Below are 22,276 nucleotides of genomic sequence, written 5' to 3' on the forward strand. Positions count from 1 at the left end.
AAAAAAGAAATTTTCATGTGCAGGGGTTCTTTACTGGCTTGGTCAGTGGAATGTGCTACTCGGTCTTAGGATTCTGAATTCAAGCCCTACATTGGGTGTAGAGATTACTTAAAAATAAAATCTTTTGCACAGAAAGGGAAACCCTCCTACACTTCTGGTGGGAATACGAGCTGGTGCAGCCACTCTGGAAAACAGCATGGAGGTTCCTCAAAAAGTCGAAAATAGAGCTACCCTACGACCCAGTAATTGCACTACTGGGTATTTACCTTAAAGATACAAAAGTAGTGATCCGAAGGGGCACATGCACCCCAATGTTTATATCAACAATGTCCACAATAGCCAAACTATGGAAAGAACCCAGATGTCCATCAACAGATGAATGGATAAAGGAGACTATATATATATATATAAAATGGAATACTATGCAGCCATCAAAAGATGAAATCTTGCCATTTGCAATGACGTGGATGGAACTAGAGGGTATTAATGCTGAGTGAAATAAGACAATCAGAGAAAGACAAGTATCTTATGATCACTCTGATATGAGGAATTTGAGAGGCAGGACGGGGGGTGGTGGGGGAGTAGAAAAGGAAAAAATGGAACAAGATGGGACTGGGGAGGAAGACAAACCATAAGAGGCTCTTAACCTCAGGAAACAAACTGAGGGTTGCTGTGGGGTGGGGGGGTGGAGGGTTAGGGTGGCTGGGTGATGGTCACTGGGAAGGGTATGTGCTATGGTGAGTGCTGTGAAACGTGTAAGCCTGATGATTCACAGACCTGTACCCTGGGGCAAATAATGCATTATATGTTAATTTTAAAAAATAAATATATAAAATCTTTAAAAAAAATGTTTAAATGGTCATGTGCAAGAACAGGCAGATGCCCAAACAACGTCCCTTCCCTAAAGCCCCTTAAATACCTGAGGAAGTTTTCTTGCAGTTCCCTTAGGTACACATCAAAATACTTCCATTCATTCCAGTGGAGCCATTTCAGTTGTTCCAAGTTGTCCCTCCGCTTCTTCATGTTGCTCAGGGTCAGGTCAATGACCTCAGCATATGTCAGGACGGACTCAGTGGCACTGGCCGTCAAGGAAAAGTTCACACTGTCGGTTGGTATTGACTCTTGAGTGTTACCAGCAAGACGGCCTACCGCATGGAGAGGAAGGGGGTGGCGAGATGGCAGAGGGGGGAAATGACCTGTTTCTGGACCACATCACCAAAATCTGAGCAGGAAAGGGCTCCTGGCCTCTGACTATGGGTGAAGGCAAGGGGCTATCCTCCCCAGTGGCTGGGCCATTCCTGATCTTTTAACACAGCCCTTCTCTCCTCCTGCTGATGGAAGGGCTAGGAAATCCTCTTTTCAGACTGTCATCTAACGTTCTCACTCTGGGGGCGCCTGGGTGGCTCAGTGGGTTAAAGCCTTTGCCTTCAGCTTGGGTCATGATCCTGGGGTCCTGGGATCGAGTCCCACATCGGGCTCGCTGCTCAGCAGGGAGCCTGCTTCCCTCTCTCTCTCTGCCTGCCTCTCTGCCTACTTGTGATCCCTGTCTGTCAAATAAATAAATAAAATCTTTAAAAATAAATAAATAAAATTCTCACTCCGTAGGGTGACAAGGGGCGACTCCACTTATCATGGGAATCACTTCGTAGTAACACTGGGTTCTACGTCCGAAACTAATATGTTGTGGGTCAACTGTACCTCAATAGAAAAATAGGCAAATAAATACTATTCTTACTCTCTGATCACAGTGATGAAGAGGAAGGGATTCCAACTTTCAGTCTCAAGACCTCATTCCCAATATCATGTGTATATGTTGGAAAGCCCTCTGGGCCTCCCCCACCTCTCTACCCCTTCTGCACTGGTCAGAATCTCAGGCGTTTAGGATTTCCATCCAATATGAGTCATCCTCTCTGTCTCTATTTTCCGATCTATAAAATAAGGATAATAATTCCTCCTTCGATAATGTTAATAATAATTATGATCATTATTGTTTATTTAGAACCAGCCATATGCCATTTAATCCTGATTGTAACACTATTGTTTTGGTATAGTTATACTTATTTTTAATAATTTATTATGAATTATATAATATAAATTATATAAATTCTATTTTTTATAATTGTCTTGTAATTATTTTTTAAGATTTCATTTATTGGGGCACCTGGGTGGCTCAGTGGGTTAAAGCCTCTGCGTTCGGCTTGGGTCATGATCCCAGGGTCCTGGAATCGAGCCCCGCATCGGGCTCTGCTCAGTGGGGAGCCTGCTTCCTCATCTCTCTCTCTCTGCCTGCCTCTCTGCCTACTTGTGATCTCTGTTGAATAAATAAATAAAATCTAAAAGAAAAAAAAAAGATTTTATTTATTTATTTATTTGAGACAGAGAGAGCAGGAGGAGGCGCAGAGGGCAAGGGACAGTGTGCTCCACACCGAGCACAGAGCCCGAGGCAGGGCTCGATTCCATGACCCTGAGATCATGACCTAAGCCAAAACCAAGAGTTGAATGCTTTAACTGAACGAGCTACCCAGGTGCCCCTAATTATCCTTATTTTACAAAGAACTTGATAAAGCTATTGAGCTCAGAGGTCAAGCAGTGCACCTAAGATCTTAAGGCCAGTACGTTGCTGAGCTGGACTCAAATCTGGGGCTGTGTATCCCCAACCCAGGCTCCTCCTACTGTACTATACTACAGAGCAGTGAGGTCAGCCGCTGACTTGGTGCTTGAGTCTGGGCTGACTTTATCCCATGTCTGACCCACTAGAGGAAAATGCTAGGTCTCAGGACACCAACTGGTCACATCTGTTTTCTTAAGATCTGAGTTGGGTTACTGAATCTTTAAGTTGGTTGGTTAAGTTGGTAACCAATACCAATTGGTTTGTGCCAGAGATTTGCTGATGGGTCTAGAGGAGGGTGTATGCGTGCGTGTGTGCCTGCGTGTGTGTGTGTGTGTGTGTGTGTGTGTGTATGAAGAGGATGTTACAAGAAACACACATCTGGACCCCAAATCGCGATCAATACAGATTCTAGGGTCAATGAGCACAGGGGAGTCATTAGTGAATGGCAAAGTATGTTCGAATACCTAGTTAGCAGGAAGAGATTTTGCACCCAGGGAAATCTGACTTGCCTGGGATCCCATGCAGCCAGTTTAAGAAGCCAGCTTGGAACTAAAATGCTCAACATTCTGAGCCTTCGGCTCCTATCAATGACTACCCTTGATGGGTACCAGGCACTGAGCTAAGGGCCGGGTGCCTTTCTAGACCCTGGCTTCTCAGAGGTGGAAGCAGCAGGGCCTGGAGGCACATGTGCCCCTCCTGTGGCAGAAAGGATATGGGATGCTCCTGGTTCTTTCCCTCCTGACTATCAACACGTCTTCACCACCCTGGGGCAGATGGGCGTAGTTGTGGAGGAAGTACACAATCAGAGGGCTCTTCCCGTAAATGTTGAAGAAGTTTGAAGTCAGCTCAGGGCTTTTGCACGCTGGGTGAGACTGATTGGGAAAAAGGGTGGAAAAAAATTATATATTGTCACTGTTACAGCATGGATTAAGAAACATAAAGGTAATAATGTTCTTTATCCAGTAACTCCAATTTTAGGATGCTATCCTAAAGAAATTACCCAAATTCAAGAAAAAAGATTTAAGTACTAGAATGCTTGCTGCAGAGATACTGACTACAGCAAAAGATTAGAATAACCCAAATGTTCAAGAAGATATTAATATTTCTTTTTTTTTAAAGATTTTATTTATTTGACAGAGAGAGATCACAAGTAGGCAGAGAGAGCGGGAGGAAGCAGGCTCCCTGCTGAGCAGAGAGCCCGATGTGGGGCTCAATCCCAGGACCTGGGATCATGACCTGAGCCGAAAGCAGAGGCTTTAACCCACTGAGCCACCCAGGCACCCTGAAGATAATGATATTTCTATCCCAAGGAATAGTTATGTTGCCATTAAAATGTTTATGAAGAGTTGGTCCTAAGAAACAGCTTCAGATCTAATAGTAGATTAAAAAATTGAGATGAGGGGTCACTGGGTGGCTCAGTTAGGGGTCTGCCTTCGGTTCAGGTCATGATCTCAGGGGCCCGGGATCAAACCCAGAGTTGGATTCTGTGATCTGCGGACAGCCTGTCTCTCCTTCTGGTCCTCCCCCTATTCCTGCAGTCTCCCGCTCACTCTCTCAAATAAATAAATAAATAAATAAATAAATAAATAATATCTTTAAAAACACAAAATAAACTAAAAAATAATTTAAAAATTGAGATGCAAAGTTGGGAATATAGCATTATATGTTTTCTGTGAAACAAATCAGTTCAAAAGGAAGATAGAAGACTGGAAAACATAGTTACCAAAATGTTAATGATTCATTCAGCAAATATTTATTGGGTCACGAACATGTATAAACACTGTTCTAGGTGCTAGAGACTCAGCCGAGAAGAGGACAAATTCCAGCCCTCGTGGAGCTTGCATTAGAGTTGAGACGAAGACAATAAACAATTCCACGAATAAAGGCATAGGATGACATTATGGAAGAAGTAATGTTTGGGGTAGGAATCAAGCTGGGGGGGGGGCACTTGGGTGTCTCAGTGGGTTAAGCCTCTGCCTTCGGCTCAGGTCATAATCTCAGGGTCCTGGGATCAAGTCCCGCATCAGGCTCTCCGCTAGGCAGGGAGCCTGCTTCCTCCCTCTCTGCCGGTCTCTCTGCCTACTTGTGATCTCTGTCTGTCAAACAAATAAATAAAAATCTTTAAAAAAACAAAAAAAAGAAGAATCAAGCTGGGCAAGGGGTGGAGGGTGGAGGTTTGTGGGAAGGGAGCCTGGGGAGGAGAGGAATCTTTTCCACGGGGTGGTCAGGGAGGGCTACGAGGAGGTAAGGAATGAGGATCTTTTTGTCATGGAAGCCACTGGAAGGTTCCACAGAATTAGATTCATTTTCTACCGCTCCCTTTCACTGGTGTGGAGAGAGAGCCTTGCCGTGGGTGAAGGCAGCTGTGAGGAGTGGTCAAGAGGTCTCTGCAGGGGTGGGGGGTGTTGGGCTGGGACTGAGCGGAGCAGTTGCAGAGAGGGGTGACAAGGGGTGGGACTGGCAATCGGCTGCGAAAGTAGAATTGTCAGGACTCGACGTGAGTGTGAGGAGAAGTCAAGGAGGCGTCTGAAGGTGTAGGTGCCAGTTGCTCCGGTGAGAGGAACTGGGAAGGAACAGGTGAGTGGGGTGGGAAAATCAAAATGTCTGTTTTGGACGCGCTACAGTTGAGAGGAAGTATCTCCGGAGAGAGAGTGGCTGGGGCCAAGAGTGGCTTGTTTTCCTTGCTTATTATTCCTCTGCCTTTTTCCAACAATGTCAGTAATGAGTATGTACTCCTTTTGTTGTTAAAGAAACTGATAAAATTTAACTAAAAGTCTGCCTCATGAATAAGGGCTGTGGTAACAGCTGAGCGCACTATTCTCTAGTACTTTCCATTTGAATTGCTTCATGAGATTTTTTTTTTTTCTATCTATAGATGGTCTCTTAACCTCACCACTTAGACATGTTGGGCCAGATCATTCTTTGTGGCGGGAGCTGTGGTGTGCACAGTAGGATGCTCGATGGCATCCCTGGTCTCTAGATGCCAGTAGGACTCTATCTCCTCCACCACCACCCAGCTGTGATGACCTGAAATGTCTCCAGGTGTGGCCAAGTCTCCTAGGGGGGCAAACTTGCCCCCAGTGGAGAAACAGCAGGATCCCACTGGGTTCACAGAAACTTGAGGCTAGTAAGGAACCTACAGACCACTTAGCCCAATGATTCCTAAAACCCTACCGCCAAACTGCTGATCTGTGTTCACTGGTCTCCAGTGAAATGAGGGCCACAAGGGAAAAAAATATTACAATGAATCTGACACAGAGTAAGATTATGTGCTTGAAGGCTTTTCTTTTATTCTGATATTACCTTTTCTCCTTTTTTGTATTAATGACCTTCTTTCTGGGAAACAATGGTGATGGTAGATAGCAGTCATTTTCCTTTAATGAAATTATTTTGTTAGAAATTTTTTTTTTCAAAGTCTTGAACATTCCAAAATTCCAGGATCTACTAATTTAGTTCTAAATTTATCCTAGAGTTGTTCTTTTGGCTGCCCAGAATCCAACCTCCTTTCCTGACAGGCCCTGATTCTTGTGCTTAGGAGAGTTTGCCTGCCCCCAACTGCATTTGGGCTTGAAGGGACTGTAAGTCAAAAGTCCTGCTCCCCCAAAAGGGCACTGGAGGGGTCCTCAGAGGCAGCCTGCCTCTCACCTACCCAGCCCGAGCCACGGTACATAGAATAAGCTTGGTCAGTCAAAACTCCTGCTCCTGGGACTTTGACTCTTCAGTGGGGTAAAATACAGATTGACGACACATGGGGGTTCACCCATTCCAGACATGTCACCTTGAAGTGATGGTTCAAGGGTTGAAACTGCCACGATTCTTCTCCCGATACCTGGACTCAATTTCAGACTTTCTAGCTACTCAATGTTCTTCCAATTTTTGCTCAAGTTGGCCAAGGACAAATTTCTTTTCTTTTCTTTTTTTTTTTTTAACGATTTTATTTATTTACTTGACAGACAGAGATCACAAGTAGGCAGAGAGGCAGGCAGAGAGAGACAGGGGGAAGCAGGCTCTGCGCTGAGCAGAGAGCCTGATGCAGGGCTCAATCCCAGGACCCTGAGACCGTGACCTGAGCCAAAGGCAGAGGCTTACTTAACCCAGTGAGCCACCCAGGCACCCCCAGATTTTGTTATTTACAAAGAATTCCAACTAATATACTTCCTTTCAATAATATTCTCAATAGGTGGGGCGCCTGGGTGGCTCAGTGGGGTAAAGCCTCTGCCTTCGGCTCAGGTCATGATCCCAGGGTCCTGGGATAGAGCCCTGCATGGGGCTCTCTGCTCAGTGGGGAGCCTGCTTCCCTATCTCTCTCTCTGCCTGCCTCTCTGCCTACTTGTGATATCTGTCTGACAAGTAAATAAATAATTTTTTTTTTAAATTCTCAATAGATATTGTCCATTTTGCTTCCCTAACTTTGAAATGGGGGGACATACTACCTTCAGAAACATCCAGTTCCCTTGTTGCTAAGCATCTGACTTCTCCTCACAGGTGGGAGTCAGGGGGATGGGCGTTGGGTACAGGGACCGGGGAATCGGAGTGAAAAGGACTGGCTCCTAGCCACAGCACTGGGCAAAGGCTGGCCAGTGTGCAAGATGAGAAGTTCTGTAACATCAGATCCAAGGGGCAGGGAGAAAGCAGAGTAGGAGCTAGAGTGAAGGGCTGGCATCAGACATCTGGCAAGAGGAAAGAGTTGGTTTGAGAGCCAGAGCTGGGACAAACCCAGCAGATGGTCTGCTGGAGAGCCAGGGGGTAAAGCTGGTCTAAAATGACCACTTGGGCCCTTAGGAGGTTCTTTGTTACCCTAGATAAAAATCTGACTCTCTGTAATTCCAACCCATCTTCCTCCAGAACCATGTGTTACGGAATGGTCCTTAAAATATTGGAGGAGAGCACCTGATCTTCTCTATGTCTTGTCTTCTCCAATCCAATAACTCCTGGACAGACTCAAGCCAGATGCTTCCCTCTGCATACATGTTCGGTGAAACGTTCTGAAGTCGAACTGTCCTCTTTCTCATTCTGCACCAACAGAGCTTCCCTTTTGGAAGTTTTTTATTTTGACACTTGAAGATCATTTTTCAGATATCTCTGAGGATGAAAACCTCTATTTCTTTTTAACAAAATAAATTCATGTTCACTGTGAAAAACCCATATAATATTTTTAAAAAGATAAAAAGTAAAAGACAAACGTCTTCCTCATCCCCACTTGCAGTGCTAAGAATAAATACTATGAACACTTTTCTGGGTATCCTTCCAAGCCTTCTTGTTTGCACATACTGATTTTATACCAAAAATATATTTCAAAAATAAAAATGGAATCATACTCTACATAATGTCTTGTTACTTATTTTCCACTCACCAGTAACTAAATATGCTACCAGTAATATTCTCTTGATTTATGAACTTTAGTCATTGTCAACTGACTTCTTTCCTATCAGAAGTTATACATCTGTCTCATTGGATGCATGTATGTTGTCTACCTTGGATTTGGCTCCCTCTGCCCTTCAAAATCCCTCTCTAAATAAATTCCCCAACTGACCAGTGTTGACCAGAGGTAGGGACATCTCCACGCCCCTCTTCAGCAGGAAGAAGTTATAGAAGGTAAGACCTTCCGCCGCCCTTGGCAATCTTAAAGATTTAAGATTGTTCAGGGAGGGAAAATGATGAGAATAAAGGCAAGAGAAATGCAGATAAAATTAAATTTCCTTAAAAAAATTATATTTCCTTATAGCTTGCAGCCCACTGATAAAATACCTGAGACAAGTAGAGCGTGACAGTCCTCAAGAAACTCACAGCCGCCTCAATGTCAAGTTTTGTGAGAGACTAAAAGCAGCCTTCGCTTGACAACTCCAGGATCCTGTGAGTTTTCTTTAACAGGCAGAAATCCCTTTAGAGACTTCTGTTATCTCTACTCTCTCCCCCACAAAACTTAAAAAGTATGTAATGAGTCACTCTTCACAATCTCCGTGCAGCTCTTTCTGCCCACGAGTCCTGTCCCCATGCTATAATAAGAGTGCCTGTTTGTACCTTTAAAAAAAAAAAAAACCACCCAAAAGCAAGCAAACAAACAAACAAAAACCCCTTCTCATTGTTTTTAATAGCAGCAGCATCCATATTATGGATATTTCACAATTTACTTTTTTATCTATGGAAATTTAAGTTTTCTTCATTGTTGTTTTTTTTTTCTTTTTCCCCCAGTCCAGGTTAATGTAATGGATGGCCACAGATAAACATTTCTTTTTTGTTCTTTTTTTTTTTTTTTAAAGATTTTATATATTTATTTGACAGAGAGAGATCACAAGCAGGCAGAGAGAGAGATGGAAGCAGGCTCCCAACTAAGCAGAGAGCCCAACGCGGGACTCGATCCCAGGACCCTGGGATCATGACCTGAGCCGAAGGTAGAGGCTTAACCCCCTGACCCACCCTGGCGCCCCTACATATGAACATTTCTACAGGGTAGAATATCTGAAATGGAATTGCTAGGTCATAGGTATATACATTTAAAATTTTAATGGGATGCTCTAAACTCATGATATAACATAAAAAATGCTAGTAACTATTTTAAAAATCCTTTTCTTTTGTTTAAAGATTCCACTTACTTATTTGACAGAGAGAGAGAGAGAACATGCACAAACACAAGCAGGCAGAGTGGCAAGCAGAGGGAGAGGGAAAAGGGGACTCCCTGCTGAGCAGGGAGCCCAATGCTGGGCTCCAACCCAGGACCCCAGGATCATGACCTGAGCCGAAGACAGGCACCCAACCAACTGAGCCACCCACGTGCCCCTTAAAGTCCTTTTCTTTCTTTCTTTCTTTCTTTCTTTTTAAGATTTTATTTATTTATTTGACAGAGATCACAAGTGGCAGAGAGGCAGGCAGAGAGAGAAAGGGGGAAGCAGGCTCCCTGCTGAGCAGAGAGCCCGATGTGGGGCTCGATCCCAGGACCCTGGGATCATGACCTGAGCCAAAGGCAGAGGCTTAACCCACTGAACCACCCAGGTGCCCCTTAAAGTCCTTTTCAATAAATGGAGGAGCTTGCAAGAAAGTAAGGAAAATCCTTTGAGGTCAAGGGAGGTGAGAGAGTCCTGACGTTGGATGTCTGGGTTGAGAACAACTTCAAAGGGAGGTGGAGATGAGAGTCCTTTCCTTGCTCCTGGTGCTAAGCCAAAGGCTCTACTGTTCACTGGTCTGCAGGTTTTTTGATACCAATGTCTCTCTCCAGTTACCGATGTCCCCTTCCATTCCTCTTGTTACTGGGATGTAAAAAAACCGTGTTAGCTGGTACCAGAATTTACCATGCACGGAGGGTGACGTAGAGAATGTTGTGGTCTGGAGTCTACGGCCAAGAAGGAATTCTTGAGACATCTTTGGTGCAAAAAGGTGGTTTTATTAAAACACCTTTATTAAAAAGGTGCTTTTATTTATGACAGGATGCGTGGGCAGAAAGAGAGGCATTGGGGTCATGAGGAGTGGCGGATTATATGCTTTCAAGTTTGGAGCGGTGTTAGGGATAGCGTAGGTCTGTGAGGAATTTTGGAAGCAAGGTTTCCAGGACCTTGAGAGGTGAGCTGTTGTCAGGAAAAGGTCATTTATTACTGTCTAGTGGAACCCTAGTCCTGAGACCCTTCAAATGTATATCAGTGGGCCATATGCTTGGAGGATGATTGCCAACATGTTATCTTGGGGTTAGAGATAAAGGAAATTTCCAAAGGAATTTTTATATGTTAGACTCACAGCATCCTGGGGGTTGGGCTAAGATTGCCTTTGCCCTTAGCAAAGTGCCAATATTGAGGCAGCTGAGCTCCCAGGGGAAGGTCACTCCGCCTGTCTCGAGGATTGGTCACTGGGCTGTAGGCAGTAAGGAAATTCAATTTTGTTCTTTTGCCTTTGTTTCCCACAGCAAGGGGACTGCTCTTGCTCAGGAACACATGTCAATTAGCCACTTGGTGAGAAGCTTAGAGCCAAAGGCAGAGGAGGGCTATGCTGCTCTGAGTCAGAAATGAGCGGGAGTTGGAGATTCCAGAAAGAGAAGAAAGGAGTGTGGAGAAGGCTGGGGATGGGGTCTAGCCAGCTGGGCGACTGCAGGGTCTGTAAGAAGGGTAACTCACACGACTGTTCTCGGCAGCACTGGGAGAGGGTCCCCCTTCTTCCCACATCTTTAAACCCAGTAATACCTTCTATCCACACTACACACACGCAGGCCTGTGTGGGCAGTTTTGCAAAACTGAAGGGAAGAGGTGAGCTCCATCTTTGGGCGACATGGTATGAGCAGAAGAGGGACTCAGCGCCAGGAAAAACACAAGGCCCCAGAGTTCACAGACACGTGGGGAGAGGACTGGGCTTCAAACAAATCATATAGCAAATGCTTGAGCCAGTCTTTTACTAAATTCAAAGGAGCAGAGTGACCCCTGGTGACATCTGGTTATGTGAGCAGAGTTTCTGCATTGTGAATAGGTGATAACAAAAATATTGTAGAAAAAGTCAGGAGAATATTTCGTATACTCTTAGAGTGATAAATACCTTTCTTTGTAAGACACAAAATGGAGAAGCCATAAATGAGAAGACCAATAAATGTGACTGTAAAAAAAATTATAATTTTCTCATTAAAAATATCATAAAGTAAAACGATTAAATAGTAAACGTTTTTGCCAAACATATGACTAAGAATTGAGCTTCTACAAATGAATAATGAGCAGAAGACTAAGAAACTCAACCTCAGAAGTTGAAATATTTCTACTTCGGAAAAAAAATTTTAAAAAGACACAGGCATTTCACAGAAATATAACTTCCAAAGTCATATATATATGTGTGTATATATATATATATATACATATAAATAAAGGGTGACTTTATATATATATATATATATATATATATATATATATATGTATATATATAAATAAATAGAAATAAATAGAGGGTGGCTTTATATATATATATAAAAGTATATATACACTTAGTATATATCTATATATATAGATATATATAGTATATATAAGTATATATCTATAGATATCTAGTTCTAGATCTAGATATCTATATATAGATTTAGATCTATATCTATATATATAGTATATATAAGTATATATCTATATAGATATATACTTATTATATACATATACTTAGTATATGTATATAGTACATGTATATGTATATAGACATAGACATAGTATATATAAAGCCACTATATATAAATAAATAGAGGGTGGCTTTATATATACTAAGTCTATAAGTAGAAGGGTAGCTCAGTTGGTTAATGTTGCCTTTAGTTCAGGTCACGATCTCAGGGTCCTGGGATTGAGGCCCACGGGATCCCTTCCCCACCTTCCTCGCTCGTGCTTTCTCTCTCTCTCTCTAATTAATAAACAAAATCTTTTTTTAAAAAAGACAACTTCTCTCATAATTAAAGCATTAATACTGAAACAATAAAAAGTACCATTTCCCCCTCTTGAGAATAGCAACAAAAAATTTGATAATGCACGACACTGGAAACGGTACATGGAAGATCTCTTGCATGCTGCTGGTGGGAATATAAATTGGCACAACTTCACTGGAGAGCAAATTAAGATGTACTTTGATTTAGCAATTCCACTTCTAGGAATGTTTCCTACACGTGTATTTGTTCATGTGAGCCAAGAAACACTTAAACACTAAGATGTTCAAGGTAGCAGTATTTATAAGAGCAAAGACTGGAAGCACCCAATGTCTACTGCTAGGAAATGGTTAATGAACTATGGAACACAGGTGTAAACATGAAAACAGCGTGTAATGGATCTCCAGGTGCTCTCATATGGAACATTACCCAAGATACACTGAAGTCAGAACAGAGTCTGATTTAGAGCATAGGATCTGGAGTCAGACGGCTCAAGTTAAAATTCTGGCTCAATCAACTTCATCTAAAAATGCGTAAGGGGTGCCTGAGTGGCTCAGTCATTAGGCGTCTGCCTTCAGCTCAGGTCATGATCTCTGGGGTCCCAGGATCGAGCCCCACATTGGGCTCTCTGCTTAGCGAAGAGCCTGCATCTCCTTCTCCCTCTCCCACTCCCCATGTTTGTGCTCCCTCTCTCATTAGGTCTCTCTTTATCAAATAAAATCTTAAAAAAAAAAAAAGGCAATAGATTGGAATAAACATTTCTCCAAGGAAGATATACGACTGCCAATAAACACATGAAAAGATGGTCAGTATCACTCACTAGCCAGTAGGGAAGTGGAAGTCAAACCACAGTGAAATACATCTTGATGCCAACTGGGATAATGGTCATGAACGAATGGAAAAGAAGTATTGGCAAGGGTATGGAGAAAACAAACCCCTCACACGTTGATGGTCAGAGTGTAAAATAATGTATTTTCTGGGGTGCCTAGGTGGGTTAAGCCACTGCCTTTGGCTCAGGTCATGATCTCAGGGTCCTGGGATTGAGCCCCGCATTGGGCTCTCAGCTCAGTGGGGAGCCTGCTTCCCCCTTTCCCTCTCTGCTCTGCCTCTCTACCTGCTTATAATCTCTGTCAAATTAATAAATAAAATCTTTTTTTAAAAAATGGTGCATTTGCTGTGTGAACAAGTTTGGCATTTCCTCAAAAAGTGAGACACACAATTACCCCATGGCCCAACAATGCGACTGCCGGCTATGTACCCAAGAGAACAGAAAACCTACATGCACCCATAAACTTGTACGTGAATGTTCACTAAGATCTAAAAGATAGAAAAGACCCCAATGTCCATCAACTGGTGAGTGGATAAACAAAATGTGGGGGTGCCTCGGTGGCTCAGTCATTAAGAATCTGCCTTCAGCTCAGATCATGATCCCTGGGTCTTGGGATGGAGCCCCACATCAGGCTCCCTGCTCGGCAGGAGGCCTGTTTCTCTCTCTATCTCCCTCTCCTTCTGTTCCCTCTCTGTCTCTCTCTGTGTCAATAAATAAATAAATAAAATCTTTTTAAAAAAATGTGGATTATTCATATATGGAATGTTATTCAGTCAAAAAAAAGAAATGAAGTACGGATAGATGCCATTAACAGACAAACCTTGAAAACATAATGCTGAGTGAAAGGAATCCGTCACAGAGGACCACATATTGTATGATTCCACTTATATGACATGTCCAGAGTAGGCAGATCTCTACAGATAGAAAAGTAGATTGGTGGTTGCAGAGGCTTTGAGGAGAGGTGACTAGGAAATGACTGCTAATGAGTATACAGTTTTTTTCGGGGGAGCAATAAAAATGTTCTAGAATTAGATAGTGGTGATGATTGTACAACCTTGTGAAGAAATTAAAAAGCGACTAAACTGTACATTAAAATGAATTTTTTCATAGGTTTATGGGAGGATTAAATGAGTTAATATATATGATGGGTTTAGAAATGTTTGGTATACACTACGTACTCAGTAAGCATTAGCTATACTGTCTTAGGTTGAAAAACCAAAGTGCAAAATCATGTATTTTCTATTACAGTTTGTGTATTTAAAAAAGTGTTTATATCCCTTGACATCCGTCAGCCATTTCTACAAGGATATATGGGAAAATAGCCTTTGCCTCTGCGTAGGGGGCATAGGGTCTGGCATGGAAGAGCAGGGGGGAGGGGCGGAGGGAGAAGCAGACTCCCAGAGGAGCTGGGAGCCTGATGTGCAGCTCAGATCCTGAGCCAAAGACCAATGCTTCACTGACTGAGCCACCCATGCGTCCCTATTTCCCTCATTTTACAGAATAAGGTCAGAAAAGCTAAACAACCTGCTTAAGTAAGAGGCAGAGGTAAACTATGGAGAAATGAAGAAAGTTCAAGAACTTGGAAGGTGCCATTGATGTAAACTACCGTCTGCAGAGGTTTGTGGGGGAGTTAGGGGTGGAAAGGAGAAGAGGAGAGAACACATATTAACCCAGGGCCTTTCAAGTTCTGGGGACTTTGCTAGTGGTAAAGCTCAGAGATGAAAAGCTCAAGCTCAGAGTCAGACAGGCTTGCCTGCAAGTCTTGGCTTTATCACTTATTTGCTTTGTGAATTTGGATAATACTCTGAGCATCACTTACCTCACTAATAAGCTAAAGAAGAGCAGGACTAATTATCCCAGAGAACTGAGACAGGAAAATAAAATATACTGCAAATATAGGTTTAGTTTAATATCTGATATACAGTAACTGATCATTATTTATTATCATTACTACCTTAGGTAAACCTCATAAGAACACCAGGACCTAGAAATTATTGTCCCCATTTTCTTGAGTAGGAAACGGAGGCTCAGTGCTCTTTTTATTAACCAAGGCTCCTGAATTCCAAGCGGGTAACTTAAATCCCTGCAGAAATCCAGATGAAATGCTCACTCAACTAACTAGTACCTACCTCACCCTTAGGAGCTTCCTGACTGTATCACCTTAGTCTACAATCAGAAATACCCCAGTTCTAGGGGCATCTGGGTGGCTCAGTTGGTTGGGCGACTGCCTTTGACTCGGGTCATGAGCCTGGAGTCCTGGGACTGAGTCCCACATTGGGCTCCCTGCTTGGCAGGGAGTCTGCTTCTCCTGCTGACCTCTCTCCTCTCATGCTCTCTCTCTTGCTCTCAAATAAATAAATAAAATCTTAAAAGGAAAAAAAAAAAAACTAAAAAAAAAAAAAAAAAAAGAAGAAATACCCCAGCAGTTCTTACTCTGACATCTTCACAGAGCCGGCTTTTCTCACCAGATCTCCTAGCTCCTCTTAAATCATCTCTACTATTAAATTTCCAATCATGTACTCACCTGCTTGGGAAGCATGTTCTCACGTTCTCTTGCTTCTGATATCCTCTTGACTAGTTTTGAAGCTTTCCTCAAGACCAGAGTCTGACCAGGATGCTCTGTCAATACAATGTTAACAGGAAAGGGCTCATTTCATTGGAGCTTTTCAGCTGTGATGGGAAAGCACATATGGCAGACCTCAGCTTCCTATTACTGTGAAAATGCCTGCATGTATTCAGATCATTGGGAGGTGCTAGAAGTAGCAGCTGAGGTAAATTCATGCAGTTTTACTTGCATTTTAGCCAGATATACACCTGTGGCCATATATTTGTCCTTCTACTTATCTTTCCATCCATCTATTAATCCATCCAGTAAATATCTACTGAGCATCTACTATGTGTTAGGCCTGTGCTCAGTGCTGGAAGTAGACTATCTTCAAGGAACTCATGGTTGAGTGAGGGGGAAAAAAAGCATGCAATAATAAGGGTAAGACCAACTCAAGGCTGTGCACAGAATTCTCTACAAGTGGCCACAGAATAAGGAAGGAGAGGTTTGATGGCCTCAAAAGTGCTATGCAGAGGTATACCTAGCTGGCTTAGTCAGTAGACCGTGCGACTCTTGATCTCAGGGCCATGAATTCAAGCCCCATGTTGGGTGAAGCATTACTAAAAACAAACAAACAAACAGACAGACAGACAAAATAAATAAACAAATAAATAACTAAATGCTAAGCAGAATCATGAAAAGTGTTGAGGATAAAAGAGCCAACTCTTGCACAAAATTATGACTCTTCAGTGGAAAAAAGTGAATAGACTCTCTTAAAGATGGGCCGAGAGAAACAACAGATCATCTAATAAAGGGATAACAATCAGAATGACTGCAGAGTTCTCAATAGTAACAAGGGAAGGCAGAATACAATAGAATGAAATCATCAAAGCACGGAGGTAGACTTCTGTACCCAGCAAACTATCTTCAAAAACAAAGGTGAAGGGGCACTGTTGAAACCATCAGATGAAGACTATAAATCAGTCATTATAACAAAGTTGTAAGTAGTAAAGGTGAACACTTTGAAACAAATTAAAAAAAAATAGTAAGTCTCAGTTGGGGAAAAAAAAAGCGACGACAGGGAACCAAATAGAAATTTTACAACTGAAAAATAAAACAATTGAAAAAAAAAATCCACTGGGTGGGATCAATAGCAGAACTGAGGTGACAGAGGAAAGAGACAATGAACTTGAAGATAGATCAACAGAAATCCAATTTGTCTTCAACAAAGCAGGAAAGAATATCCAATGGAAAAAAGACAGTTTCCAACACATGGTGTTGGGAAAATTGGACAGCCACATGCAGAAGAATGAAAGTTGACCATTTCCTTACAGCATGCACAAAAATAGACTCAAATGGTTGAAAGACCTAAATGTGAGAGAGCAAATCCATCAAAGTCCTAGAAGAGAACATAGGCAGCAACCTCTGTGACCTTGCCCATAGCAACTTCTTGCTAGACACATTTCCAAAGGCAAGGGAAACAAAGGCAAAAATGAACCGGTGGGACTTCATCAAAATCAAAATCTTTGGCACAGCAAAAGAAATAGTAGACAAAACCAAAAGACAACTGACAGAATGGGAGAATATAATTGCAAATGTCCTATCAGATGAAGGGCTAGTATCCAATATATACAAAGAATTTATCAAACTCAACACCCAAAGAACAAGTAATCCAATCAAGAAATGGGCAGAAGACATGAACAGACATTTCTCCAAAGAAGACATCCAAGTGGCCAAGAGACAGATGAAAAAACGCTCCACATCACTCGGCATCAGGGAAATACAAAACAAAGCCACAATGAAATATCACCTCACATCAGTCAGAATGGCTAAAATTAACAAGTCAGGAAACAACAGATGTTGGAGAGGATGCAGAGAAAGGGGAACCCTCTCACACTGTTGATGGGAATGCAGGCTGGTGCAGCCACTCTGGAAAACAGTATGGAGGTTCCTCAAAGTTGGAAATAGAGCTACGCTGTGACCCAGCAATTGCACTACTGGGTATTTACCCCAAAGATACAAATGTAGTGCTCCAAAGGGATACCTGCACCCCAATGTTTATAGCAGCAATGTCCACAATAGCCAAACTATGTAAAGAGCCCAGATGTCCATCAACAGATGAATGGATAAAGAAGATGTGAGATATATATATATAATGAAATACTACTCAGCCATTAAAAAAAAATAATAAAATCTTGCCTTTGCAACAATGTGGATGGAACTAGAAGGTATTGTGCTAAGGGAAATAAGTCCATCAGAGAAGAACAATTATCATGTGATTTCACTCATATGTGGAATTGACGAAACAAAACAGGATCATAGGGGAAGAGAGGAAAAAATAAAACCAGAAGTCATCAGGGAAGGAGACAAACCATAAGAGACTCTTAATATAGGAAACAAACTGAGCGCTGCTGGAGGGAAGGGGGCGGGGATGTGGTAACTGGGTGGTCGGCATGAAGGACGGCACACGATGTAAGGAGCAGGGGGTATTATGTAAGACTGATGGATCACTGCCCTCTACCTCTGAAACTAGTAATTCCTTGTATGTTAATTATTTGAATTTTAACTTAAACATTTTTTTAAAAGATAAATTACCAATTTGTGTGATTTTCTGATACCACATGTGTGGTTCTACACTTCTCCAATTCTCTGATATAAACTGGGTCTCCATTCAGTTTAGTTCCAAATCTACCAAATCTGAGTTAGCCTCAGATCATACAAGTTAAAAAACTCAGTCTGACAAAACCATCTCCACTTTTGGCACCAGTCTCAAATGGGATGCCCAGTAACCCATAGTTCTATCCAGGCTATTACAAATTTGGGGGTTCCTGTGACCCACTCTCAAGTTTGATAATTCACTAGGATGACTCACAGAATTAGGAAAGTGCTGTATTTACTATCACTGACTTATTATAAAAAATGAAGCTTGGAGGGGTGCCTGGGTAGTGGCTCAGTTGGTTAAACACCTGCCTTTGGCTCAGGTCATAATTCCGGAGTCCTGGGATCAAGCCTCATGTCCAACTCCCTGCTCCACGGGCAGTCTGCTTCTCCCTCGCCCTCTGCCACTCCCCCTGTGTGTGTTCACTCACTCTCTCTCTCTCTATCTCAAATAATGAATAAAATCTTTTAGAAAACGGGCAGCTCAGAAAGATGGAAGAGATACATAGGGCAAGGTATGGGGGTGGAAGGTCCACGCCGTCCTCAGAGTGTAACCATATTCCCAGCCTGCTGATGAGCCCAGCAACCTGGAAGTTCACCAAACCACACTGATGAAGAGGGTTTTTTTTTTTTTTTAAGTTTTATTTATTTATTTGACAGAGAGGCAGGCAGAGAGAGTGTGAGCAGAGAGCCCGATGCAGGACTTGATCCCAGGACCCTGAGACTGTTGGGTCCCCAATATTGGGTCCCCCAATAATGGGTCCATGGTCAAAGGAGCGAGACTGATACAAAGCTAAGGTTAAGCAAAGCTTTATTTCGCGCCAAGCATCAAGAATCAAACCAACCGTCAAACTGACCTTTCAAGGCCACCCCTTACAGAGAGGGTGACCCCACCCTGCCTCACAGACTTTTTTTTTTTTTTTTTTTTAAGATTTTGTTTATTTATTTGACAGAGATCACAAATAGGCAGAGAAGCAGGCAGAGAGAGGAGGAAGCAGGTTCCCTGCAGAGCAGAGAGCTGGATGCAGGGCTTGATCTCAGCACCCTGGGATCATGACCTGAGCCGAAGGCAGAGGTTTTAACTCACTGAGCCACCCAGGCGCCCCCTCACAGACTAACTTTTATCGAGCAAAGGCCATGTGGTTGAGCCTGGCCACACACAGGTGGCCAACGAGATTGTAACACACAGAGAAAACTGCACAGTCATGCTAGGTTACACATGGGTGGCCAATTGAATCACAATTCACCCCATAGTAACTATTTGAACTAGCCTATAACCTTGGTTAGAACTGGCGCCCAAAAGGCACCCAAAAAGTGGAGCCCACACTCTGGTAGCTAGGGAGACAGTATGCATGCTCTACTGATTGCATGTCTCCACCTGACCTGAACCACCCTTGTATTTGGGCTTTGTTACCTGGGACTGGTTTCCTGGACTTACTTTTAAGTAAGTTCCCTGATGGGGGTGGGCAGGGTCAGTTTAAGTTTTACTGCATAAACAACAAAATCACTGTTTAACTGGATGGAATTACTCTGGCTAAATAGGCCCTTACATCTTCCTCTTTGACTCATGGGTCTTCATGAACTGAATAGACAATTGGCCTTTGTTTTTGTTTTTAAGTAGATGCCACATTCAGCATGGAGCCAGACGTTGGGCTTGAACTCACGACCCTGAGATTAAGACCTGAGCTGAGATTGAGAGTTGAATGCTTAACTGACTGAGCCACCCAGGCGCCATCCCTATGATTTCCTTAACAGCATTTTCTTTCTGCTAGCTTACATTATTGTAAGAACACAGCCTATCCTACATATAACATATAAAATATGTGTTTACCAACTGTTTATGGGGTTGGTGAGGCTTCTAGTTAACACTAAGCTATTAGCAGTTAAGGTTTTGCCGGGGGGAGTCAAAATTATACATGAATTTTTGGCTGAGTGGTGGGATCAGAATCCCTAACCCCTGTGTTGTTCAAGAGTCAATGCATGTTTATGTTTTGGAAAGTCTCCTACAAATATTTACCTCTGTTTGAAATCTGGCTATATCTCTCAAGGGTAGTTCCCCAGTTGTTGCTGTTGCTGTTTTGTTTTGTTTTTGTTTGTTTGTTTTAAAATGTTTTATTTATTTATTTGAAAGACATAGATCACAAGTAGGCAGAGAGGCAGGCAGAGAGAGAGAGAGGGAAGCAGGCTCCCTGCTGAGCAGAGGGCCTTATGATCCCAAGACCCTGGGCTCGATCCCAAGATCCTGGGATTATGACCTGAGCTGAAGGCAGAGGCTCAACCCACTGAGCCACCCAGGCGCCCCTGTTGTTGTTTTAAAAACAGCTTGATTGAAATATAATTCACATACTCTGAGCCTTTATTTCTCCATCAAGAAAAAGGATTGTTTAATTTTTTTGGAATAATGATGGCATGTACATAATTGTCTAGAATGATATTTAGGAGTTCCTGTTCTTTGTTCCTTCAGGTTCTGTATTTGTCTACTTGGCATCCTGTGGTTCCAGGGCAAAACTAATGGCCAAAGTTCTTCATGTCTCTCCTGTAACCCAGAGCCCATGCTCTGGGCCACCTACTTCTCTAATTCTCATAGACAACGGCAGGTTTTTTTCCCCCATGCCCTAATTCACCCAGACACCAGGTGCCAGATAACGAGGGACGGCCCCTATGCCCCAAAGCCCCGCAGAAACACTCCAACTAGCTAACCCTAACCTGTTGCCCTTACATGCCTTATCTTTTGTAAAGAAATTCTGGTAAAGGCCATGGCCTATGGCTTCCCCTTGCTCCGTTCTGCCTCCTGATGGACCCAGCTGCTTCCCCCATGGCCCTGCGTGGTGCACCAGGCCTCTGTTTCTAGCAGAACTGTGAGTGGCAAACTTTTATTTCAAAGGCATCGACCTCTCTGTGTAGTCACTCAGTCTCCTTCATAAATTAACACCTGGACACAAATCATTTCCTACCTCAATAAATGCTGGTTTCTGAAGGCACCGTGGAGGGGGCAGTAATCCTGTCTTAGGTTTTCTTCTTCCATTGCTAACAACCTCTCTTCCCACAGATATTAGCACTGTGCTAAACTCATCATCAAAGTGGAACTTAATCTGTGCTTGTTGAACTGAAAAATAATTCTTTTTTTTTTAAAGAGCTTATTTATGGGGTGCCTGGGTGGCTCAGTTGGTTGAGCTACTGCCTTCGGCTCAGGTCACGGTCCTGGAGTCCCGGGATCGAGTCCCGCATCGGGCTCCCAGCTCCATGGGGAGTCTGCTTCTCCCTCTGACCTTCTCGCCTCTCATGTTCTCTCTCACTGTTTCTCTCTCAAATAAATAAATAAAATCTTTAAAAAAAAAAAAGAGCTTATTTATTTACCTACTCATGAGAGACAGAGAAAGAGAGGGAGGCAGAGGGAGAGGGAGAGGTAGGCTCCCCGCAGAGCAGGGAGCCCGATGGGGGACTCGATCCCAGGGCTCTGGGATTATGACCTGAGCTGAAGGCAGATGCTCAACCGACTGAGCCACCCAGGCGCCCCCTGAAAAATAATTCTGTCCTCTCCTCAGATACTACTTGGTGCCGAGGCCCCAGGCTCGAACTACAGGTGTAAACTAGGGTGGCAAACTATGTTTGGACAAACCCAGGCACCTAGGTCTTGGGAGGTCATAACTATGTCAAACACCTACATTTCCTTTTTAGGTTGTTAATTTACCTTTTGTGGCATTCTGGGTTTGGGGTGTATCTGCTGAATTCTTCTTGGCCGAAGAGTCTTTCTCAGTGGTTGAATTTAGACCAGGAGACTCCAGGGGAGGGGAGGAGAAAAAGAAAAAATTTCATAAAACCGGTTCTGAGAGGAATACAGAGCATATGAAATTTCCTAGACACATCTCATTGTTCTTAGAGACAGAACACGTGGAGGGAGACCAGTACCCAGCCCTCCAACCCGGGAGCATGGCCAAGAGGTGGCTGATATGGAAAACGCACATCCTAGAGATGGAGCAGCCCGGGGCGCCGGTCCCAGCCCCTGTCCCTCAAAGTAGCTGCTAATCTTGGATAAGTCCCTGAACCTCTTGGTGGTCTTGGTTTCCCCCTGGGTCCCTAGCAGGATGAAGTCAGCACGTGCGTGCAAAGCTCATGGGAAGTGTTGTATGAGCACTGCTGCCGTTGCTTACACACTCCTACACCCCACCTCCCTAAGGAGACATTTCACTGAGCAGCTACCACTGGGTCTGCCACTGGGCACACCCTGGAACCTGGGCCCTGCCCCGAGGAGCTCCCCACTGAGTCACA

General features: G+C 43.2%; 1 protein-coding gene across 4 annotated transcripts in view; it reads right to left on the reverse strand.

Moving 5' to 3' along the window:
* The window catches only part of FAM227A (family with sequence similarity 227 member A), an 82,136-nt gene that overhangs the window by 16,652 nt on the left and 43,208 nt on the right, over positions 1–22,276 (reverse strand). For all 4 annotated transcript variants that reach the window (XM_059186984.1, XM_059186983.1, XM_059186986.1 and 1 more), the window contains 4 exons: positions 21,699–21,786; positions 15,329–15,423; positions 3,326–3,483; positions 920–1,072 (listed from right to left, as the gene is read on the reverse strand). In XM_059186984.1, coding sequence (XP_059042967.1) covers positions 920–1,072; positions 3,326–3,483; positions 15,329–15,423; positions 21,699–21,786 — 494 coding nt within the window. The remainder of the gene's footprint in view (positions 1–919; positions 1,073–3,325; positions 3,484–15,328; positions 15,424–21,698; positions 21,787–22,276) is intronic.

The sequence above is a fragment of the Mustela lutreola genome, chromosome 8 (assembly GCF_030435805.1).
Source record: "Mustela lutreola isolate mMusLut2 chromosome 8, mMusLut2.pri, whole genome shotgun sequence".
Taxonomy (NCBI): Eukaryota; Metazoa; Chordata; class Mammalia; order Carnivora; family Mustelidae; genus Mustela; species Mustela lutreola.